The 25,682-nt window shown below is 42.0% G+C and overlaps 1 protein-coding gene across 1 annotated transcript in view; it reads right to left on the reverse strand.

Annotated features, from left to right (window-relative positions):
* Positions 1–1,688: 1,688 nt before the first annotated feature.
* Positions 1,689–25,682, reverse strand: part of SUCLG2 (succinate-CoA ligase GDP-forming beta subunit) — a 219,919-nt gene continuing 195,925 nt past the window's right edge. The window contains exons 10-11 of the mRNA XM_026650233.1: positions 20,159–20,279; positions 1,689–3,145 (exon numbers count right to left, since the gene is read on the reverse strand). Coding sequence (XP_026506018.1) covers positions 3,030–3,145; positions 20,159–20,279 — 237 coding nt within the window. The 3' untranslated portion in view covers positions 1,689–3,029. The remainder of the gene's footprint in view (positions 3,146–20,158; positions 20,280–25,682) is intronic.

A 25,682-nucleotide genomic window follows, 5' to 3' on the forward strand; every position in this document is an offset into this window, starting at 1 on the left:
CACGGCACCTCTGAAGTGCAAGCATTCTCCAGAGTTTATATAGTTTCTGCATATTGTCCCCAAAATAAAAATAAGGTTTTTGTAAGTGTGGAGTGCACTGCCCCATTCTGTATGTGGCTATTGGGTATGATGCTTGGACAGGACTGGAAACACCTTATAAATGGAGGCATACAGCTTAAAACAAGCCAACCAAAATGCTTAAAAGAATAAGATCAGACAAGAATTGCCCATATGGAAATAAATCCACATGGGCTTCAGTTCACAGGTCCATAAGAAGGTCCAGAATGGAAGAGCAGACAAGTCAGGCGGCAAACAAATCAGTCGTCTTACTCTAAAAAGAATAAGCAAAGTCATTAATTGGGTTGACTTTTGCATTTATTTGGCTAAATATTTGGTGCACATGAAAACATTTAAAAAAATTTCATACCAATGTGCCAAATGTTATATTCTTTATGAATTTAGAACCAAAAAAGGTAAGTTAGTGTGCATCTTTCACTCATTTTTTATAGACACATTCCAGTGACTGTTGTAAATTACTGGATCAAAGTAGAGAAGATGCTCATGGTAAGGCAAGAAAAGACTTCTGTGACCAGCATAAAAAAATTGTTTTAAATTTCAAGTACTGTTTTCCCCACTTAAATGCAAGAAACTGAAATTCACTGTTTAAGGCAAGGGTGAGAAATACAGGATCAAGATTTTATCCTGTTGAAGTCAATAGGAGTTTTGCCATGGACTTTAGTGAGGCCATAAAGAACAGAGAGGAGCATTTATTCACGTTCTGGCAAAGTAGGCAGCTCCGTGGACATTAAGATGAATTTTAAAATGAAAAACTGGATCCATTTACAATCATATTTACCACTGGAAGTTGAGTCAGCCATATTAAGTTAAATTCCTTCCCTCAAAAACCTAAACTCCTTTTCATGGGTTGCTAAATTTAATTACCAGCTCTGTATATTTTTAAAAATTTAGTAGAAAGTTTAAACACAAACTCCTAGGGAAATCAGCACTGCTTCAAACAACACTGGTAGCAAAAAACATTTAATTCCAACTACCACAAAACTTTCAAAATCACTATTTAATATTATTTAAAAAAGCTACGAGTAATATGAAAATTTGGATTAATTAGCACAGGTCCAAACAAATACCGACTTCTCTCAGATCTATATGCAGATTAACCTGAGTGAACATATCTGTTGTATATGTTGGATACCATTAGAAAGCTAGATACTGTATGGGACCTTAACAAGGAAATATTTACCTTGCCACTTTACTGACTGACACAAAAATGTTTTTATTTTCCTGTACTTAGAATATAATTTCATACTGAGATGTTAATGGTAAGTGTTTCTTTCTTTTTTTTTTTTTTTTTTTTAAGTAGCCCACCGTACAATCATTTACCAGAGCCTCATTAAATTAATCAAATACTTATTATCTTTAATTAAATTAGTAATTTTCTTATATGGACAGTAACTCACACTAGTATGTTTATCACTATTCTAATGATATATTTTTTTCCTTGGGCAACAGGCTGAAGGAAGAGGAATTAGGTAATTGCAGAATCTAGCTATACTTGTATATCTACATAGATTAATAAAAAAAATCATTTCTGAATATAAATGTTGCCATGGAAATGTCAACACAAATTTAAATGACAAAGTATTTTTTTTCCAAATAAAGCAGAGTGTTGATTAGAGCGGAGCAAATAATTCACAATGAATAATTTATTAGACAAATTTTACCTTTTTCCCCATTTACAAATTGTTCAGAAACAGATCATGACATGCTCTCATTGGTACATTACTCAAAATTATTCACAAATTTCAGCAGTTTGTGCTCTGCAATGTGTACTGCATTGGTTAGTTACTCAAGCCACATGATAGTATCTTCTGTTCCCTGATTGAATAATCAACAGCTTGAATTATTATAACAGTACAAATGACTACACAATCAAAATAGGATTTTTAGTGGATATTCAAGTACTGCAACTTAGAATTTGCTTGTCTAAAGTATTTGTGTTACTAAAGCTTGAACATTCAAATGTTGGTGAAAATTGAACAAGAAAAATTGTTTTTTTTTTTTTTTTTTTTTAACAGCAAATCAAAATTCTTTTTTGGAAATAAAATGACTATTTTGAGAATTTTTTTTATTACTCACATAGTGCTGCTATTGATTTATACGTTATGCTGGATATTCAGAATTCAATATCTCCTATTACTTAAAGAGTTTATTTTGAAAAGTTGGCAGCCATTAGATTAACTGCATACGTACAATCATAGATACTGTAGGTCACTGTTACATTTGGAAGGACTATACTTAATTTCACCTCCAATGGCCAGCACAATCAACTGAATCACATTTCATCTGTTTACTGGTACAGTATAAGAATGGAAGGTCCTTTCACTACCACAAATAATATATTCAATTTTTCTTCCTAATGTGAGGTATACTTTTTGTATTTGAATACAAAGATGATATGTTAAGGCATGGAGTGTGATACACCACAAACTATCTAAGGAAGAAAACAAATCCTATACATCTGGAAAAATATATTTATTGCAAGCAGATTTTTTTTGTTATTGTAAAAAATTCATAAAAATATAATCAAATCAATCATTAGGATTTACTTTTGCCTGCTGACTCTTTAGGACATGAAAAATGAACTTAAATGTTTTTCCAAAAAAATGTGCAAACAGTATTTGATGGATTAGGGAACAACCCGATTGACAGGAGTCAGTAAGTTACTGACTATACCTTATTCACAAACCCATCAACTGCATTATTTTGGAAAAACACACACGCAAAAAAACCCAGGAACTTTGTGGAATTAAATGTTAATTAACATATTTCTCAATCCAGAAATATGCAGATTGAGGATTCACTAATTTTGGTACCCTCTGGATACATCAGATAGGTAAGTTCAGCAATACTGATGACTGCTTTAAGGAACCCTAATAATTCTCTCTGCAACAAGAATGTGAATGTCACTTTTGTGAATCACAGACCCTCTGCGGGCAAATATCTTCAAGGAGTCATTTGTTTTCCACACTAGCCACTGCTTTCTTTGCTGCATCCTCAAGGTCCCTTGCAGAGGTGATTGGTAACCCGCTTTCATTCAGAATGCGCTGGGCCTCATGAACATTCGTTCCTAGAAAGGAAATTGAAAAGGTTAACTAATGAATACATGTTGCAAATGCTTTCTATTAACCCTTCATCAACCTGGTTTAAAGCATTAAACCAGATTTCATTTTGCTTTAAAGAGAGAGGAGTCACCTCGGGGTCTGAGCCCAGGAACTCCTAAAATCTAATTCCAACTCTGACAGTGCCTACTTCTGTGGCCTCAGATAAGCTACTCTCTGATAACAGTACTTACCTATATCACAGGAGTGTTATGAGGACTCAGGGGCCAATCCAATGTCCACTGAAGTCAATGGATAATTATCCCCTGGATAATGGACCATGCTTCATTCCATTAACATTTGTAAAACATTTTGAAGACTAAAGTACTGGACTCAAGTTAGCGGTATTATTATTAAAAAAAAAACCCACCACAGTTATAAATTATAACTCTAAAATCCACCTGTGATGGCCTCAAAGGAGTAAAATTATTATTTTTATTTTTTAAGAAGCTTGAGGTTTCTGAGCAATACTAAAAATTTGACTGTTTGGGAGTACCTGATGCAGGTAGCCAAGGAATAGTCTGACCCTCTGCCCATAAAGTACTTCTGCACCTCTGCTTAAAGTCCAGGAGGGTAGTGGAGATGGAAGAGCATTCATTTGTAAATTATTCAGAAAATGAGCATGACATTATCCTTTGTTCCTTGAAAGATACCAAATACTATAATATCATTTGTAAGACTGTATAGCTATTGACCCTATGTGCTCTGTTTTTAGACAAACACTTCAAATACACTCAACAGAGCACTCTCATAGTCATGAAAAAAAGGCTATAAATTAAGAGAGACATTTCAGGGAAATGCATGTTTCACACTGTCAGACTCTCATAAAAGGCAAATGCAGAGTTAAATGAGAACAGATTAATGAAAAGAGATGACTGATTGTCATTGAAGCTCTTCGTTTATTAAAGCTGCACAGGGACAGGGCCTTCGAAATGTTCTGGCACAGTGATCAAATATATTTAGTGTCTCCCCAGAAGTCTCCTACCTGGTTTGATGCAATACGTTTGACACCTCCTGGAAACACCAAACTGAAAATGATGGGCAGTTTTTACTTGCATTGCATGATGGGCGAGACAAAGGATTTAGACTATTACTGGCAGACTTACTTTCTCTTAACCCTTTCTGAGGATTTACTAAGCACATACTGAACATCTAAAACTTCCCAAGGGAGACGGACAGGACACTTACAAGGTAGGCTGCCAGGCAACTGAGACCCCAAAATGGAGGATTGTTAAGAACTAGGCAAACTGTTCACAACCATCAGTGTGTTCAGTAATGTTAAGTTTATTCTCCTGTTCATTCATTGCCTGCAAACAGGCTCTACTTTTTACTAAGGTTCTCTGTATGTAAAACAACACTGGGTCAAAACAGGGCATTATAGAAATATGTGAAAGAACCGGGAATTGACTGAAAATGATATTCAAATTCAAAATCACGATCTGACTATGAAATCACTTTGCCATGTTAAAAAGTGTTAAAAGTGTGCCGGACATAATGGGACAAATTCGTCCCTGATTTCAGGCATCATAGATGCTCAGATATGACAGAGATGGGGGCCACAGAGTTCCCTAGATATGTAGATTAAATAGACCCTGCACCTCATCAGAATATGAGCCTATCACTAAATTTCCTGAGTTCTTGATGTCCTCTGTTGTTGCTATGAGTTCCAAAGTCTACACCTTCACCCTCAAAATCCTCATGCTTCTGTAACCATGGGCACATGTCCACTAGAACACAATATGGGGTGTTCGTTCTCCTCTGGGGACTGAGGAGCTCTCTCTTAAAACACTCCTAACCCTTTAGTTGTTGGGGAACGCTTGTCAAATAGTCATGTGAACTAACGCTGCTAAGCACCGACGTAAAAGAACCATGTTAATTTTGCCAGATATAAAGTCCTAATGTAATAATTTCACTGACCTGTGCTTAGGAGTGACAATATTGATTTTAACCTTAAAGATTCAATATTTTCCACAGTTCCAGCAGCCAGTAAAATCTCTCACTCTGAACTGTGGAAATGTTTCACTATTCCCCATAATTTACGCCCGACTTAAATGTATACATTCTACAACCCTGTTCAGTTAAATCAACAATCACTTTCCGTTTGGAGTCCCAAGAAAATAGAGGGACAATTTGCATGGAACACTGATGTGCTGGACCTATTTCTTTAGCATCACTGAGACGACGTGTTGCCAAAATGGCGCACATCCACAGAAGCATGGTTATACCAACTTTATTGTATGGCAATGAAATGTGGACACTGGGGAAGGCTGGAGAGTGGTGGACTGACATTTTTGATTCTCTTAGGCTTGGTCTACACTAAACCCCCAAATCGAACTAAGGTACGCAACTTCAGCTACGTGAATAACGTAGCTGAAGTTCGAAGTACCTTAGTTCGAACTTACCTCGGTCCACACGCGGCAGGCAGGCTCCCCCGTCGACTCCGCGGTACTCCTCTCGTCTAGCAGGAGTACCGCAGTCGACGGCGAGCACTTCCTGGTTCGACTTATCGCGTCCAGACAAGACGCGATAAGTCGAACCCAGAACTTCGATTGCCAGCCGCCGAACTAGCGGCTGGGTGTAGACATACCCTTAGTCTTTGTCAGCTGCAGTAGCAGGACAAGATCAGATACAGGGATATTCGTAGCCGACCCCAACTGCCGCCTCCATTGGCACTGGTTCAGTTTCCGTGGCTTTGGTACGGTCCTATTGTTAGGATGGAAGACCAACAAATTATGAAGCATGTTTACCCAAGGAATGCTGCTACACATCTGGCAATCATGTGAGCACCAAAAGCGTCAGTGGTGAGATAAGATCACCTAAATGAGAGCACAAGGATGCTAGCCTTTTTAAAGACTACTGCACATGAATGTGCCGGGACACTGCTGTAGAACACGAAGATAAACTATAATCAGTTTGTGTCAGGAAAGAGATAATTTCTCAAGAAACACCTGATTTTTTTATTTCCAAATTAAATTACCCTGGCATAATTTTGACTGCACTAACTCTGTAGGATTTCAAGTCCTTTTTCTGATCATCTTTTTCCTTTCTTGATTTCATTCTTTTTCATCAACAGAATCACAAGGTGAATGGTGAAGGTTTCTGACTCTTCCAAAACAGCAAGAGTAGTTGTTCAGATTCCTCCCTGGTTATAACCCCTTCATTTAGGAAAACAGAGCAGTGAAGAAAAATCCGGACTTTTCAGACCCTTTTCTTCAACAAAGCTAAGTGACAATTCTGAAAATCGATGCACTAAGCAACATACAAGGATCCCTCGTCAGGTGATTTGGCTGCATTGGTGGAATTCACACTAGGGACTGCATCATAAGTTGTCAGCATAATGACCTGAACTGATCCTCTTAAAGAGCAGATTCTATAACTCTCCCTCCCCCACACCAAATTCCTTGTTCATTTGCCTTGTCAAAATGTTTAATTACTTCATAATTCCTAGATTTACCAAAATGAATTGTAATTATATCTGCAGTTATACTTTAATTAGACCCTTAATTATTAATCATGCAGTAAACATGCTCAGTAGCATGCAACTTTCTCTTCGGGATGCTCATGATTTTGCTTAATAGAAACATGGAGTGTTTTTTTTTGTTTTGTTTTTTATAAGTATACAATATATCGAGATAGATAATACCTCTATTCTGCCACAAGCAAGAGCCTGTTTCTGCAGTGGGCTCAAGTCAAGGTTCCCACTCCTTCAATTGATAGAGGCCAAAGACATCCCTGTAGCAGCAGGTCTGGTTACTTTTGTGATCGAAGAGGCAGATGGCTGGAGGAGGAATAACTAACTGTCTGCTACTGTCCTAGCAGCACTGGGAGAAGAGGTCATGCTTTCCATCCCCATGCACTGCATGGACAGTCACAGCTTGCCTACAAAGGTCAATGACCACTAAGCAGCATCTGAAATCTATGACAGAAAGGAGCCCTGCCTGCTCTGTAATGTTTAGAAAAGTCCGGTAGAATTTCATAGAAGATTATAACCTTGACATAGTTTTTTTTCCCAACCATCCTCTAGTATTTAAGGCAGAAATACATATCCACATGCAGAAGAACTCTTCAGGGTATTAAAAAGTCTACAGAAAAGGTATCCTTCACTATAAAATTCTTTAGGTTGTTAGAATAACTCGTATGGAATCCCTTTTAATTTCTAATGAACCATGCAGGATTAATCTGGCACACAGATACAACAGTGATAGCAAAATATAACTAAGATTAGATAGATGGATTGATAGATAGGCTTCTATAGGACTTTTCCATAAAAGGAGTGTAGGGGGAGGTGAGATAGAGCGAAAGACATTTTGTTGGCTATTTTCCTACAAAGCAAAAACATTATGCTATTTGTAGTATCCGAGTATTTAAAACTAACATTTTCTCTTCATGAAGTTGCTGAGGTTAATCTACCGACTCAGAATGGGAGCAGTACATTAGGTGTATGCTGCACCACGTTGATTGCTCTAGAATCTACTTGACTAATGTATTAACAAAATCAATACAAGACACAAGCTAAAAAAAAGGTTTTAGGCAAAAGGATGGAAATAGGAAGTTGGAAAAGTGAACCAATCTTTTTCACAATCAAAAGACTGTGATTTTGGTACATATGAAATACAAAACAGCCTTTTAAGCAGGACATACAAATAAAGATATTTTCAACAAGTATGCTGTAAATGACTGATATTTTCTGCTTCTGGACATTCAGTTTGCTTTAGTTATGTGATAGACATTTTAGGAAGATGGAAAAAAGGGAGAACTTGAATTATGTCTCTAAAACAGTCTGAAAGCACTGGAAATGGATTTAAAAACTAAATAATCTGACAGCATTAGAAACAGGCTTAAAAACTAAAGTAAAATGCCTTTTATGGCAGTGGAAATTAAAGCCCAAAAAAACAAAAAAAAAAAAAATCCCCACGAAACTAGTCTAACATTAACCTCCTGCCACTGGATGGTGTCAGAGAACTGTAAACAGAATTCCATACGTAGGCTATCAGAATAATCTCCCCTTCACTTACGCTATAATCGGCTGTATAACAGTGAAAATGCACAGTATTACAGGCTGCTTTTTACTTGATTCCTATTATAAGAATGCCGTTCTAGACGGGGAAAGTGAACCTCTCTTATTTTCTGTCTCTCAAGTTAATATCAATGTCACTCTATGGATTTTTACCAGCACATCTTTGCACGCCACTTTATTTCAAATACATACTTTTGAATCCTAGGCCCAGAAGGGTTATAGTGTTTGCTGTGTGTCATGTCTCAAATTCACATTTCTGTTGCCTTGCAGTACTTGTTACCACTAACCCAGCAATTTATTATATAAATATTTATTTTAAGTAATGCTACCTTAAAAACCTACTTATAATTACTCTTTTTAGATATGTTTTATTGCTAAAGTTTTAACACTATATGAAATCAGTTTATATTGTTACAAATGTATCTTTCGGTATGTCTACACTGAGGGTATGTCTACACTACGAGGGTAATTCGATTTTACTTAAATCGAATATGTGGAATCGATATTGCAAAGTCGAACGTGTGTGTCCACACTAAGGACACACTAAGGACAGTAATTCGACTTTGTGAGTCCACACTAAGGGGGCGAGCGTCGATATTGGAAGCGGTGCACTGTGGGCAGCTATCCCACAGTTCCCGCAGTCCCCGCTGCCCATCGGAATTCTGGGTCGAGCCGCCAATGCCTTCTGGGTAAAAAAAATTTGTCGTCATCCGTCCGTCACTAACGCCCTCCCTCCCTCCATGAAAGCGCCGGCGGGAAATCAGTTCGCGCACTTTTCTGGTCAGTGACAGCGCGGACGCCACAGCACTGCGATCATGGATCACGCTGCGACCATCGCTGCACTTGTGGCCGTTCTCAACACCTCGCAGCTTATCATACACCTTTCCCTGAGGCAGATGCAGAGAAATCGGGCGAGGAGGCTACGGCACCGCCGTGAGAGCCTGAAGTCGGAGAGTGGCACAGAGCTGTCAGAAACCACGAGCCCCAGCGCCCAGGACATCACGGTGGCAATGGGGCATGTGGATTTTGTTGAATGGCGATTCTGGGCCCGGGAAACAAGCACGGACTGGTGGGACCGTATAGTGCTTCAGGTCTGGGATGAATCCCAGTGGCTGCGAAACTTTCGCATGCGGAAGGGGACTTTCCTCGAACTTTGTGAGTTGCTGTCCCCTGCCCTGAAGCGCAAGGACACCCGCATGCGAGCAGCCCTCACTGTCCAGAAGCGAGTGGCCATAGCCCTCTGGAAGCTTGCAACGCCGGACAGCTACCGGTCAGTCGCGAACCACTTTGGTGTGGGCAAATCTACCGTGGGGGTTGTTGTCATGCAAGTAGCCAAGGCAATCGTGAAGGTACTGCTCCCAAAGGTAGTGACCCTGGGAAACGCGCAGGTCATCATAGATGGCTTTGCCGCGATGGGATTCCCAAACTGCGGAGGGGCTATCGATGGGACTCACATCCCTATCCTGGGACCGGACCACCAGGCCAGCCAGTACATCAATAGAAAGGGCTACTTTTCAATGGTGCTGCAAGCACTGGTGGACCATCGGGGACGGTTTACAAACATCTACGTCGGATGGCCGGGCAAGGTTCATGACGCTCGTGTGTTCAGGAACTCTGGTCTGTTTAGACGGCTGCAGGAAGGTATTTACTTCCCAGACCACAAAATAACTCTTGGGGATGTGGAGATGCCTACAGTCATCCTCGGGGACCCAGCCTACCCGCTAATGCCCTGGCTCATGAAGCCCTATACTGGCGCCCTGGACACAGAAAAAGAACTGTTCAACTACCGTCTCAGCAAGTGCAGAATGGTGGTGGAGTGTGCTTTTGGCCGTCTCAAAGGGAGATGGAGAAGCTTACTCACTCGCTGTGATCTCAGTGAAACCAATATCCCCATCGTTATTGCAGCTTGCTGTGTGCTCCACAATCTATGTGAGAGCAAGGGGGAGACCTTTATGGCGGGGTGGGAGCTAGAGGCAAATAGCCTGGCTGCTGATTACGTCCAGCCAGACAGCCGGGCCATTAGAAGATCCCAGCGGGACGCCCTGTGCATCCGGGAGGCTTTGAAAGCTAAGTTCCTGAGTGAGCAGGGCAACCAGTGACTTTTCAGTTTGTGGACAGAGAAGCTGAACCTGCCCCCGTTTCTTTACCCAGTTCATTTTGACTATCCTCTCCAGTTACATACCCCCTTCACCCCCTTCCCCTTCCCAAAAAATAAAATCATTTCGATTTTGTTAATGAACAGCGTTGTCTGTATTGCTGTTTTCGCGGGAATATTTTAAACCGGGGACGCAGACTGTGGCGGGGGGCGGGTTCAGTGTTCTGATGCAAATGATGCTTCTAAACTCCCGGAATGACAGGCTCCGCACTGGTGGACTGGTTATTTCAATGGAGAACATGAAAAACACCTCCCAGACTGACCACGGTAACCAGTGACTGCACTGTGTATGTGTCCTGATGCTGGACCTGACACCGCCTCTGTACCCTGCTAAAGGTCACTGTCCTGCCCAATTACCAAGCCCCTTGCCCCCCTCCAGACAGACTCTCCCTCAAAAGAACCTGACTGAAACAGTAATGGAGAGAAACAAACATTTTATTGCGAACCAGACATGAAACGTGGGGTGTGAAACTTGGACGGGGGCTTCTGTGAGGTGGGTGGGAAAGGACTTATGAAATTTTGGGGAATGTCAGCCTTCTAGTGCTAGAGCAGTCTGCAGGGGTTGACTGAAAGTTTTAACGGCCCTTGCCGCCCCTCCTTCTTTGGAGTTTGGGTGAGGGTGGTGTGGGACTTGGTGGCGGGTGAGGGCGGTTACAGATAGACTGCAGCGGGGCTCTGTCCTCCTGCCTCCGGTCTTGCAGAACATCCACAAGGCGCCGGAGCGTGTCCGTTTGCTCCCTCATTAGTCCAAGCAGCTTTTCAGTAGCCTGTTGGTCCTCCTGACGCCACCTCTCCTCCCGTTCCATGACTGCTCGGTGCATTTGTGACAAGTTCTCCCTCCACTGTGTCTGCTGGGCTGCCTGGGCTCGGGAGCAGTCCATTAGTTCTGAGAACATGTCTTCACGCGTCTTCTTCTTCCTCCGCCTAATCTGCGCTAGCCTCTGGGAGTGTGCTGAGAGGCTGGGTTGGGAGACAGTCGCAGATGTGTCTGTGTGAATTGTGAAAAGGGAGTGAATTCCTGAGACAGATAAATGAAATTGTATACAAAGAACCTAGTCTTTCTCTGTGAACAAGACCATGCACTGCACCTCTCACATGCGCACTCAGGACAAGGTCGAATTTTCGGCCGTCGCCTTCAGTGCCTGTGGACTTGCGGAGGTCTTGGACTGTTCAGAGAACTGTGGCTGGAGACCTGAACTTCTGGAGCGGGCAATAATGGTAAGCCGCAGACTTGTGGCTGCTTAAAACTCCAGCAGTAGCACTGGCCTCCTTTCACATTGAAAGCAATGCCAGTCTCTGCTGCCAGCAATCAGGACAGCATCAACTCTGCCCCTGTCCCACCCCCTCGCGGCTGTCCCAGGGAAAGATCCCTGTATGCTGCCCCTCTCCCTCCACCGCGTGGCTGTAAAGCAGTCCCAATACTAACATTCCCCTCCCTAATTCAAAGCAGGGCGTCATGAGCGACATCACCCTCCTGAGGATCCCGGACACCCAGAGAGAACGCATGCTGCGGGAAAGCATGCAGAAACCGGGGCCGTATGCCGCCATGCTATGTCGGGCCATGATCCCGGAGTACTTGATTGTGGCGTGGAGGGGGCATGTCTGCTACCACGGAGGGCCCACTAAGATCGCCCTACCCCGGAACCTGATCAACAGGCTTGAGCTCTACCTCCACGAGACCTACGAGGAGTTCTCCTACGAGGATTTCTCGTCGATCCCCGGCCACATTGACCGGATTTTCGCGTAGGTGCACTGGGACTATGGAGTGGAGCGTCTTGGGCCTGGGAATCATGCAGTAACGGACATTGTGAAAATTTTTTAAAACACTTGGGACTAAATTGAGAAGAGCCCAAGCCAGAGAAATCATGAAAACCCATTTGTTACCTTTGTAAATATTCCTGTTTTGTACCTGATTATTTTTTTACTAGTTTACAGAACTTTTATAAATGTACATTGTTAATAGTATAAATATTACCGTTCTGTTTTAAATAAATGTTTACATGTTTACAGCACTTACTGCTTGATCCTTCCCCTGATTCTGTGTCCGGGGTAAGGGATGGGGACGGTTGGTACGGGATCTCGGTAAGGGTGATGAAGAGCTCCTGGCTGTCGGGGAACTCAGCGGTGCCAGCGCTGTCGACTGCCTCGTCCTCCTCATCTCCTTCTTCATCTTCCCCGTCCGCTGTCATGTCCGACGAGGAACCGGCCGCGGACATGATCCCATCCTCGGAGTCCACGGTCAGGGGTGGGGTAGTGGTGGCGGCCGCTCCCAGGATGGAATGCAGTGCCTCGTAGAAACGGGATGTGTGGGGCTGGGATCCGGAGCGTCCGTTAGCCTCTTTTGTTTTTTGGTAGCCTTGTCTCAGCTCCTTGATTTTCACGCGGCACTGCGTTGCATCCCGGCTGTAGCCTCTCTCTGCCATGGCTTTGGAGATCTTCTCGTAGATCTTAGCATTCCTTCTTTTGGAGCGCAGCTCTGAAAGCACGGACTCATCGCCCCACACTGCGATGAGATCCAAGACTTCCCGATCAGTCCATGCTGGGGCCCTCTTTCTATTAGATTGCACGGCCATCTCTGCTGGAGAGCTCTGCATAGTTGCCACTGCTGCTGAGCTCCCCTCGATGTCCAAAGAGGAACTGAGATTCAAACTGCCCAGACAGGAAAATGAAAATGAATTCAAATTTTCCCGGGGGTGTGGCTGGTCAGAGCATCCGAGCTCGGACTGCTGTCCAGAGCGTCAACAGAGTGGTGCACTGTGGGATAGCTCCCGGAGCTATTACCGTCGATTTCCATCCACACCTAGCCTAATTCGATATGGCCATGTCGAATTTAGCGCTAATCCTCTCGTTGGGGAGGATTACAGAAATCGATTTAAAGAGAGCTTTATGTCGAACTAAATGGCTTCCTGGTGTGGACGGGTGCAGGGTTAATTCGATATAACGGCGCTAAAGTCGACATAAAAGCCTAGTGTAGACCAGGCCTGAGATAAAAAACCTGCGGCACCAACTCTCAGAGCCCGGGTCAGCTGACTTGGGCTTGCGGGGCTCGGGCTGGGGTCCAGGCTCTGGGACTCTCCTCCTTCCTGGGTCCCAGAGCCTGGGCTCCACATCGAACCTGAACCTCCACACTACAATTTGATTAGCCCATCAGCCTGAGCCTGCGTCAGCTGACCCCAGATAGCTGCAGGTCTTCTATTGCAGTGCAGACACACACTCTAGAAACTATCGATACTCAGGAACATTAAAAGTTTGAATGAAAAAAAAATCCATGTTTATATAGCGCTCGTGAATGTGGGGTTTGGCCATACACATGAACTAGAAACCGAATGCGCTGCCATTTTGAAAGTTGAGGTTCAGGAGTAGGTTCAAGATTTCTGCAGTGACATCCAGCCCTTACCAGGAAATAGGGGAGAGAAAGTGTTTGCATCTGGGTTGTGCAGAAAAGCAAGAGAAATAAAGAAATAACTTTCAAAAATGAGTCATAGAATCATAGAATATCAGGGTTGTCAGGGACCTCAGGAGGTCATCTAGTCCAACCCCCTGCTCAAAGCAGGACCACTTCCCAACTAAATCAGTACATCGTTCCTAGAGGACATTTTGTTAGGGCATCACGGTGAGATATTTCATCACTCACATTTTGATTAGTAAGGCCTCATCAGTGATACCACATTGTGACCAGGTGTCATTGCATAGCAATGTTTCAACCTCATGACACTATGTGGTTGTATAAATCAAGGGCATTTCATCCCCATTAGTATACACGCAGTTTCGAGTTACAGATGCACAATCTTGAGGGTCTGGAAGAGTCAAGTGTTTGGAGTGGAATATAGAGCCTTTCACTTAGTCACCAGTTAATTTTGGGATTAAGTTGAAAGTTATTGCCAACTGAACACTGTTTGGTGGTTTATGAATTTGGTAGCCTTTGGCTACATTATCAAGAAGAGATTATCTTCCATGACTTTACTGCAAAAATCCTTCAAAACTTTTATTCTGACATTCCTTTCTCCATTTTCTACCCTATATTTTCACCATACCATTTTTCATGTTGAATTTTCAAACTCAGGATGTCAGAGTGGGGTTAACATTAGGCAAACAAATATTTTCTCATACTTTCAAATGTGTGTACATAATATCATATGTTCTCTTCTCTTGTTAATCACAACAATTTTGGGCACTCACATTTTTGGTAGATTTACATACGTGAATAGCATTTGTGCTCACATATTGGACAACAAATAGCATTCAAATATGCAAATTGGGCAGATACCTAACTGCTCTACTTGTGCATGAAAACAGTTTACATGTGCAACTCTGAAATTCTGAGCATGCAAAATTTTAGGTCTGCAAACGCATAGCCAAAAATTTGGACGGACAATTTTGGAAATGGAAATTTAGAAGCCAGTTTTGAAAATGTGGTCTGTCTGCCTTCTAGCATGGACCATATACAATAACAGAGTCCACTCCTCTTTGCTCCTGTCCTTATGGACACATTTGAAAGAAGTTCACTTTTTGGAGGGAAGAGAGAGAATGTTACAGATTCTCAACCAAAAAGCAGGAGAATATTTCATTTTATTGTGACAAAGTTAATCTCTTTATTCTTCCCTACCCTCAGTTTTTTATTTTTGACCACAACAATGAGCTGCATTTTGGCTTTAGCCCAACATTGCCGGTTAGTCTATATAGAAACCAGTTGAAACGGAATGTTATATTAAAAGAGAAAAAAAAAAATCCTGTAAAACTGCTGCAAGTTCCCAGCAGAAACAATGTCTCTTATGTCTATAAAAGTTAAAACCCAGAATATGTGGTTTTTCCAGTCACCCACGAGCCTTTTAAACAAAAATAATCCTGCGTCTCAGCTGGTGAGTTCTTTTCTGATAAGGCAAGTAAATACATGTAATTATAAAGTTACCATTTTCAAAGAGGAGAGTAATCCTTTCTTTATCCACTGGTAAAACAGCTTGTAATTATTACACAGCCGAGAACAAAGATTTGTCCACAAAATCCTGCTAAATCAAGACAGATTTGACTGATTAAAACTTCACTCATCAAGACATTTGTAATACATTGCATGTGGGCAAAGAGTCTTTAAAGTGCAGGCCACAAATCTGTTAGATTTATGGGAATAATCATGAACCTTCTGTTGGGAAAACGTACAAAATGGAAATACAAAAATGTGTGTTGGTCTCTCTTTCATCCAACGAAACGTAAAATAGTTTCAGTTTTGTTTTAAAATGTTTTGGGGCGCCCTTATTGCTTTCACTGTATTGATTATTAAGTCAGAATCATTTTATCTTCAGACAAAGTAGTGGGTGTTCAAAGAAGAGCAACATAGATGATTGTGGGGTTGGAAGGATTGACTGTTGGAAGACAGATTAAAAGAACTGCTTATGAATAGGTTGGCTGAATGATTAAGGAGGCAGGAGAGGGGGCAGTCACATGAGAAGGGTCTATAAGTAAAATACCTGAAGGCAGTAAACACCACAGAAGTCCTTGCTTAGGGGGATGCAAGATGTAAAACTACGACTAATAAGATGAATTAAAAGCAACAGTGGGACTAACAGCGATAGCTACAGTATTATGGTGAGGCAATCTCCACAGGGAACAGAGGTAGTTCCATCTCGCAAGACATTTAAACCAGCCTCGATAAAGAATTAAGCATATCCCAGGAACCAATACTACAATGGAAGGGAATGATGGATTTACTGATTTTTTCCATCTCTAACCATGAAGATCCAGTATTCACCCCAACAGACTAAGCAACACTCATGACTCTTCTGAGATAAAGGTCCTAGACACAACGGGGCCAATTCGGGCCCTTGCACTGGTTATCATAAACCATGCTCAGGTGGTGGTATAGAGGACATACAGGAGCCTCAAGGGGTTTTGGCTAGAAATCTGTCAGTGCAGGAGCAGCGTAGGGTCAATCAAGGCAGCCCTGCACTGCCCCTGCTTGCAAGCCCCTGCATAATCATGAGTTACAGCATTCAGTGCTATGGAGATTCTGGGCTGCAGCGCAGGCCATAGGCAGCTGCCGGTTAGAGCAGGATTTAGGGTTGCTCTAACTTACACGATGGGTTGCTTTAGTTTTTGCAGTGTTCCAGAACCTAAGTAGGGCAAAGGTGGTTGAAAATAACATGGCACAAGGTCCAGAGATACAGGATCACGGACTGTGCAAATTACAAGTAGACGAAAACATCAAGAATTCCCATGTGATGTATTAGACAGGTGGTAGTTTAAGATGGGCCATAAACACTGCAGCTTGGTTTTCCCTGTGTCCCCTAGATGGTTTAAAAGAAAATAGTAATAACCAGTCTACAACTACAACTGTGAATTACCTGCTTCCAAACATGAGAGCTTTTCAATTCCTACACCAATCCACTAACAGCTATTAAATCAAGAAAACTACGGCTGCTCTTAATAAAAAACTAAACAAACAACAAAAGTTGCATGAAAAATAATCAAATGTTGAGGCTTTACATACAAAATGAATTCCTGTTTCTTGGCTACCTCCTTTGTTCTCTGAGTCACCCACATTAAATTACTTTGTTAGTTTGCCTTTCTTTAGGAATTAGGGAGTGTTTCATCATCCAATGAAATCCCTGGCAACCTATTTCTATGTTTCAATTCAGAGTTTCTCCCAATTTGGCAGAGCACTGGGCCTCCACTGATGGTCATGCTGCTTAATGAACTACTGGAAGGCGCTCAGATATTACAGAGATGACTGGTACAAGAACGTCTACAGAATAGAAGGAGTGCATGCTACAAGCTTTGGCATCCCCTGATGTCATGTGGAAATGACCTATGCACAGCAGAATGACACTGAGGACACCCAGTTTCACAGGGCCAACCTGCCACTTCAGGAGCCATGCCTCTGAGGTTCTCCATGTAACACTCACATTTTGGGTAGCAACCACCCACCCCTTTAACAGGAAACATGGTGCATCCTGCCAGTGACCTTCCACACTCTTATTTGAGTGAGGCTGAAAAGCCAGAGGGGTTGTAAGGAGTCCGGAATCCTTCACTGCAAAGACACCGAGCAACAGCAGCAGCCGCTCTGCAGTTCCGACGCAGGGGCAGTTTCTACTACAGCTGGTTGAGATATTTTCAAAATTTTGATGGAATTTCAAATTTTGGGGGAAAACATTTGAAGAAAAAAAAAAAAATATTCCCCTCCCCCCCTCTTTTAAATGTCATTTTATTTATTTATTTATATACACGTTCTATTTCCTGCTATTCGGCAAGGAGTAACGCCAATGGGTCAGAGCGCAAGCTCCATTTTCTAACCTGGATGGCTCTAAGCCCTGGGCTGTCTAGTGTAAATATAGGGAAAAGTACCTGAGATACAATGGCACAGGTAACCGTGGGCAAGTGCTGACTTTTAAATGGTGACCCCTATTAACCACCCCTCTCCAGGCACAGTCCAGAGGAAAGAGATGGGCCTTATATCAAACCCGCAAGGCCAAAGACTCAGACTCTGACAAATCAATTCCAGAACCAAGAGTCCTTCACTGAGAACATTCTGCCACCAGCCCTTCAAATCTGGGCAGTCAGCAAAAAACCACCCCAGTTGATTCCAGACACCACAGTGGAGGCCTCACAACCTGTATGAGGCATTAAAACAGAAAAAAAGACAACCAAACACAACAAATAGAATAAAATAGACTTTCCTTGCAAAAGTCGTTAACGACTGCTATAATTCTGTAAAGAAGTGTATTTGTAGCACAGCTAAATGATTGGGTATGACTATGTCCTTGTAACTCTATAAGTTTGGTATACAATATGAATCAGTTTGCACACTAAATTTGTGAATTACCAAGATCATTAATATTCTGTCAAGCAAACTATTCACATTCTTTGATCTATTAAAAAGAGACCTATGCAGAGAAAAAACACGTAGTAGGAAGCTCAAAGGAGTAATCTTGCCTTTCAGGTTTTTATGTTAAGGTAAATTAATGTACTTGCTGACAAAATAACCCACTATAGCATGAATATTGATTTTACTGAGGAAAATGCTTTTAAACACACCTGTTATGAAGTCTTTCCGAAAGCGCTTATCGAAAATGAATGATTTTGAATATATGAATTTTGATGTCAGGGACCTCGGGTTTTGAACCTTGGTCTGCAGGGCTCTTCGGAGCTACTAACTTCCAACCTGCCACCTAGTGACCTGCTAACTGGTGTCAAAATAGGAGCTGAACTCTGACAGGGGACTCCAGTCCTGGAATCCGATAGGCAGAATGTTGGGCATCCTGACTGGTTCACAGCTTCTATATAAACCAGCACAGGAACAGGAAATTGTCCATTCAACTGGATTCTCCCTGCTTTAGACAGCTTCCCCTGCTTCCTACTTCTACTGCTGACCTCCTGGTACCCTGACCCTGCCTGACTCCAGACACCTGACCTCAGTTTGCCCTCTGGCCTGATTCCTGATTCCTGCTCTAACCACTAGGTCAGACTGCCCACGTCCCGGTCATGACCGTTATGCTGGTTTCAACAGATTGCAGGAAACCAAAACACTATTCCTCTTACTGTCAAAAAAACCCCAATCTTCCTTCCTCAATTCTTTCAGGAGACTTTTCAGAAACTGATGGAAGGAGTTGTGGGACTCTTTTTTTTTAAGATAGCAAAATAACAAAAATATATTAAAACGAGCAACTGCCGAGCCTCCAGACTTTTTAAAGCTTCATTGACTTTAAGGCCAGAAGGGACTATTATGATCAGCTAGTCTGAGCTCCTGCATAGCGCAGGCAATAGAACTTCCCCAAGTGATACCTGCATCAAACTTGTAATTTTTGGTTGAGCGAGGGCAGAGATTGAGAACTCAAAAGCTAAGAAGCTTGTCTGGAACTTATTCAAGCTGCCATCCCCAAAGCTGCTGTGTTTTAAAAATTGAGCTGCAGATCTGGGCAAGAATAGGTCAGCCCAGTAGAATAATGTTGTAGCTCTTTTATATGGTTCTTCATTTTATGTTGGTTTATGGTATTATAATTGGTCTGTGTTTGGACATGTGTATATTGTAACTGTGCTCAGTAAAAATTATTTGCAAAGGAAAAAAAACCCCAAAACCATCCAGCAAATATACCCTTCCATGAAAACATTTTCTGTTTGGGTTGAAATACTATGAGTAAAGCTTTTCTCGTTGTATTTCAGCCCTTCCATTTGCATCCGGGCCCAGGAACTATAGAAATATGTGGGAAGAATTCATTTATTGTATTATAGATTTATACAAAAGACCATAAAACCTCTAGTTAGGGCTGTATGTACTTTTCCAGATATTAAAAGTACAACCAGACTAACGGATGAAAACAAACAAAACCAGGAAGGGAAAAAAGGCAACACTTGAATGACAGATCCCTATCCCAGTACCTGGGAATAGAGATGGGCTTTTGCCATGTTCTCTGAAGAACAATGGATTTGGGTGATTTTGGACCGACGGCATGAATGAATCCCAAAGTTCAGGGCTCCTCCCAGAGAATTACCTGCCAGAAACTCCCTCTCTTCTAAACCAAGGGGGTTTTCTAGCTTGTGTGTCTCTGCTTTAGCGAAGAGGCAAATGCAGCAGTCTTTATTCAGGCAAATCTCCTACTCAAGTTTTGCCTGAGTAAGGAATGAATAAAGACTGGAGGATATGACCCTAAGTCTGGTTTCAGATAAAGTTACACAGGCGAAGAGTTGGGTCAATTCTTATTGCATCTGAACTAATTTGTGCATCCTTTACATGAGCCTGGAGAACAGAGTATGCTGAAGTGGAACATGGTGTAATTGAGGGCAGCTGAGAGCCGACTTTAGCCCCAAACCTTTATCACTCACCTTCAAGTCTGACAACCAGAGGCACCTTCAGTTCAAGCTCTCGACAGGCTTTGGTAATGCCATTTGCTATAATGGCGCAGTTCACAATACCACCAAAAATGTTGACCAGTATTGCTTCAACCTAAAAAAAAAAGGGAAAGTGATACAGTCACCATTTTAGGCATTACTTTCTAAACAGGGGTATAAAGCACAGCCCTTTTACACATGTGCCAACAACTACTGAAATCAAGAAATGGCACCTGTGTAACTCATGAGGAGAACTTGCTGCTGGGCCCCCCAAAAAAGCGTGTACTGTCTATAATGAGCTGATTGGTGGTCTCGGCTTAAATTGTCAGTGGGTAGGTGTTCACATTGCAAAAACCATTAGTTTGGAGACTGGACTACTGGAGGTGGCCACTGGAAAAAGTTTAGGCTTAGCGGCCAGACAGTGTTCTTATCTTTGCCTATACTGTAACCTTTATTGTGCATAGACAGATTCAGTTTCTAGTGCAGTCCAATTAATTCCTGGAATAAGTGGGCACAATTATACAGGTTTGTGGCCCAACAGCCCTAATGGGAGAAATCCAATCCCATAGTGGTGCATGCAAGTGATGCAATAGACATTGTGCTGGCCCTCTGCACAAGGGGTGAATTTCATGCCCCTGCAAGAAGCAGCGAGATGGTGCCAATAGAAGATCCTTTTAAGTATTTATTTTAAACCTAAAATAAGTAAAACTAAAAGTAAATGAAAGTTTTAAGCTTGACTTGTAAACAAACCAAAGATAAATATCCACTGTGCGTTAGATATTGTGCAGACAGTTAAGAAACATCAGAATGGGATATATTTTGTAAGAGAATGCATTATCTTTCCTGCATACCATAAAAAGCAAAAGGCTACTAATACACTGTGTGTGAGTGAGAGAGGCAGAGAGCGCATGCATGTTTGTATTTGTGTGAAAAAACGATGGCAATTCTTATATTCTGTAGCAGGCTCTTCTAATTTTCTTAGGAATGAAATTTAGCATGTGGATACTTAATGAACAGTTTGCACGTATTCTATATTAAAAGTAGCACAGATAAAAAGGTAATATATTCGTCTTGACTTGATAAATAGGAGTAAGAAAATCCTTTATAATTAACAAGGAGACATAGGTAATGAAGAGAATTCATTACAACAGATTAATTGATAACACCCACAGAAAATGGCTATTCATCAACTTAGAGGAATTGAAATTCCTGCACCCAATTCTCAATTAAATTATCCTACATTACATGCAAGACATTCATGGATGCTCTTTGTGCCCCCTTTTATAATCATGTCATTCAAAGATAGCAAGAAACAAAAGGTGCAATATGCATTTTAAAACTAAACATAGTAACGGGCCCTGGGAAAAATATCTTTAAAATAAGATCCATTTAACTTGAGGTTTACAATATATTAATGCAACAAGATCATCGTTCCATGTGGCATAATTCTGTAAAACATTTGACCATCTTAGTAAGGTACTAAAAATAATACCTACGTATTTGATCATTAAGTAGGGGTGCCTTTCTAGCCAACGCACTGCAATTTGTATCGGTCACAATAGGCCACCCAGAGAAGATTTTCTCCCCTTCCAAGTGTAGCTGGCATACATGGTTAATTTGAGTCCTGGTCTTGTGCAGGTGTCAGCGGTGGGATGAAAAGGGGGTAAAGAGCAAGGTGGTACCAGAGCTGTAGTCTTGCACCCAGTGGGAACATTTCACCAAGGACTGGAAGGGGCAAGAAAAAGCCATAGTCCAGCTCCCTTTAATCTAGCTACTGCAGATAACAGCTTTCATTGTGGTTCTATCCCAAGTGGTATCTATCTTGTGCCATCCCAGCACTAGCCCATCAGGGACCGTAGCTACATATTTGGATTACTAGCCCTGGCTGAACTTTGTGCCACTACGTCTACACTGCTATTGTTACCCATGCTAGCTAGATTAAAGCTAGCATAGGTATGCCTACACATGCTACAATCACACCTTAATTTGCTGCATAGATGTAACCCAAATGAACATTTTGCCCAGCTCGACACGGTCAAGTTTATGCTGTCACCAAATAAATTTCCTGCAGTCATGCACGTTCATGTCTCTGAGCAACTGGGTTTAAGATGTCATTGCAGGCAAAACGTTGTAAATTAGCTCCTGTGATTGCAATCTCATATACCGAGACTGAAGGCTTGCCACTGTTAGCATTATTTTCATCCTTGAGACATCCGTTTTTAGAAACAACAACAACTAACACTTCCCTTACTACCAGGAATTGTTGCATTAGTATCCTTCGGTGGATCTCAGATTGCAAAAACATTGGTTATTACAAGCACATGCAGTATTCATAGTACACAAAGGAACTCTAACCTAAGCAGAATTTTAATATGATTAAGAAGGCAATGGTACCATCTCATTAATGTTTCTCGTCACTTCTCCTGTTCTCATTTCCAAGCGTTTCTTCATGCAGCCCTGTATGCCTGGAACAGTCTCCATCTGTCCATGCACTAAGCATCCTCCCTCTCGCCTCTCAAATTTCCTAGTAAAAGCCACTTCTTTCACCTAGCCTTCTACTAGGATACTATCGGGCCCTACCTCTTTCCTCATCCTCTCAGTGTTTGCACTGGAGTCATGCAGTTTAGATTTGCTAGCTCCTCTGGGTAGCATCCTGGCTCATCTATGTGTTTTCTAAAGCACTCTGCACATCTGTGACAATTAATAATGTCTAAATTCCAATATCTGAATTTCTTCCGGAGAAGTGTTGTGATGATTGGGCTGACAAATTTATCCTAACTGTGAGCTCAATTATAAAAAGTATCTGAAAGTTCGTAAGAGGTTACAATAATCTATAACAACAAATATTGATGGAAAGTAGGTCAAGTGGCTTTCAAAAATGAATGTTATAAACAGATGCAAGAGAACCAGACAGAGAGACTAAATAAGTCAAAACAACCAAAGGCCACGCCAATATGATTCAAGGACTGAGTCAAAATCATGCTTGGAAAAAATAGGAGACGTGGAACTGGAAATAAATGAATCAGAATTGATGTGTCAGATATAAGGCCTGACAAAATTAGGAGGGGATGGGCTATTCCACCCATCATTCCCTTTCTGGGTGCTTAAGTGAAAGAGACTTTGTGGGGAGAAAGGACAGAAGAACAGACGGAGGTTACTGGAGTGAGCTTCACCATCATGGCTGCCATCCCCACTGTTTCCTGGGACTCCTGGCCTTCATCATCCTGATCCTAAGAGATGTCCTGACCTAACCAGGCCAGAGAGAGGATCCAATGACATTGCCACCCCTCCCAGCTGCAGGTGAATCCCAACCACCACCTGAGATGAAACAGGATTGGACTTTAACAGCAGCAGCAGCTCTAGCACATCTCAACAAATTTCTTCTCTTTTATCCAAAAGGACAATTATAACATATGGAGATATACCTATCTCATAGATCGAGAAGAGACCCTGAAAGGTCATTGAGTCCAGCCCCCTGCCTTCACTAGCAGGACCAAGTACTGATTTTGCTCCAGATCCCTAAGTGGCCCCCCTCAAGGATTGAACTCACAACCCTGGGTTTAGCAGGCAAATGCTCAAACCACTGAGCTATCCCTCCCCCCTTTGATATCATCTAAGGCTACGTCTTCACTACAGGGGGGGGTTGATTTAAGATACGCAAATTCAGCTACGTGAATAGCGTAGCTGAATTCGACGTATCGCAGCCGACTTACCCCGCTGTAAGGACGGTGGCAAAATCGACCTCCGCGGCTTCCCGTCGACGGCGCTTACTCCCACCTCCGCTGGTGGAGTAAGAGCGTCGATTCAGGGATCGATTGTCGCGTCCCGACGAGACGCGATAATTCGATCCCCGAGAGGTCGATTTCTACCCGCCGATTCAGGCGGGTAGTGTAGACCTAGCCTAAGTGACTGTCAAACAAGGGTTTTTTTCTTTCTAAAACTCTTCCCAGCTAAAGGGAAAGGGAACAAGGGATGTTGTTAAAATGAAAGCCTTACTTAATACTTTACATTTCAAATGCTTTAACAGAAACCCTTCATTTCTGTTTCTTTAATAAAAGGTTAAAGGTGATTCTTATGGTGTTTTTGCGCCATGCTACTAAGTAGGCTTAGATCTCTTAATACCAAATCCTGCATTTTGTTTAACACTCTTTAATATGGGACAGTGAATAGGTCATGTGAACACCTTTGACCCATGTATTTCATCTAAATTAATAAAACAGAAGTTAGGTACCGTAATTCAATATACAAGACAACAGCTGCTACACTTAAGTACTATACCTACACTAGCAATAACTAGCTATGTACGTAGTGTTATGTACAGTACTTCATCATCTGCAGTATACACTAGATGACACAAGGAAAGGAATAATCTCCTTGTTATACCAATATATACTCCTAATTCACTTCTAATCACTTTTCTCTTCTCCAAATGGTTCAGATATATATATATATATATATCTCAATATTTTTATTTAATGACATCTTTCTATTTGCTAAACGCATGCATTTTTCATGCATATAGTCTTGTTTTCATTACAGATTTTTCCAGGTATTATGGTGATTGTGTCAATGTGTTTTATTTACTTCAGCTTGGGTCATGTTGTTCTCAAATTCTTTCTATTGTAGAAACATACAAAGGCGAAAGCCCGAAAAATCTCTCTCTCACCTAGCTGTGTGTATGTATGCACACAGATGTGCGCATGTGTGTGTGTTCACACATGCTTGATTGGTGTTTGCAGGTGAAAAATGCAAAGAAACAGCCTTTCAAACTATAAGCATACTAATCTTTTTGGCAGATAGATAATCTTATGCAAATAGATAAAATGCCATCCACCTGCCACAAAGGGTGGTGACTGGGACAGCCCCATCTGAATAGGGAGAACACATGCTGAGGGGATGCAGGGTGCCTCCTCCCCTTCGTAGTCTCTCATCGGGTGGCTCAGGGAGGAAGGGAGCTGATTGGTCCCTCGCCCTCCCCCTTCATTGACCTAAAACCCTAGCTTCGGCCATGTGGAGCCTCTTTCTGATGATTCCAGCAGCCCCATCTTCCTCACCCAATACTGGTAGGCTCACAGCTGTGTTCTGTGGGTACTACAGGTCTGACCGATCACCTGTTTTGGGAGCAGGGATTTTTTCTTCCCATAGGGACCAAATTGGCAGAGGCCTCGGAGGTTTTTTTGTCTTCCTCACTCATGCTGGAGGCACAGTTAAGTTAAACAGGAATAGGATTTAATCATTAGTGACAGTATTTGGTAAGGGTCTTAGTTCGTTGCAATTTATGGCCAGTTTCCAATGTTGTTAAAAGGATAAAAAGAATGGTTCCCAGAAATAAAAGACCTGGAATTTTACTGACTGGACCTTGTGCTTATGGGATAGGGGAAGACTTCATGGCCTTCGTGGGCTCAGGTTCTCCTTTTTAGTACCATCTGTCCCCCTTGCTGTGGGGTGGGTGGTAGAACTCAGAAGAGTGAGCTGAGTCCTACGGGTAGGCTGAAGAGGGTCTATCCCGAGTTATGGG

The sequence above is a fragment of the Terrapene carolina genome, unplaced genomic scaffold (genome assembly GCF_002925995.2).
Source record: "Terrapene carolina triunguis isolate 2854851 unplaced genomic scaffold, T_m_triunguis-2.0 Scaffold89, whole genome shotgun sequence".
Lineage (NCBI taxonomy): Eukaryota > Metazoa > Chordata > Testudines > Emydidae > Terrapene > Terrapene triunguis.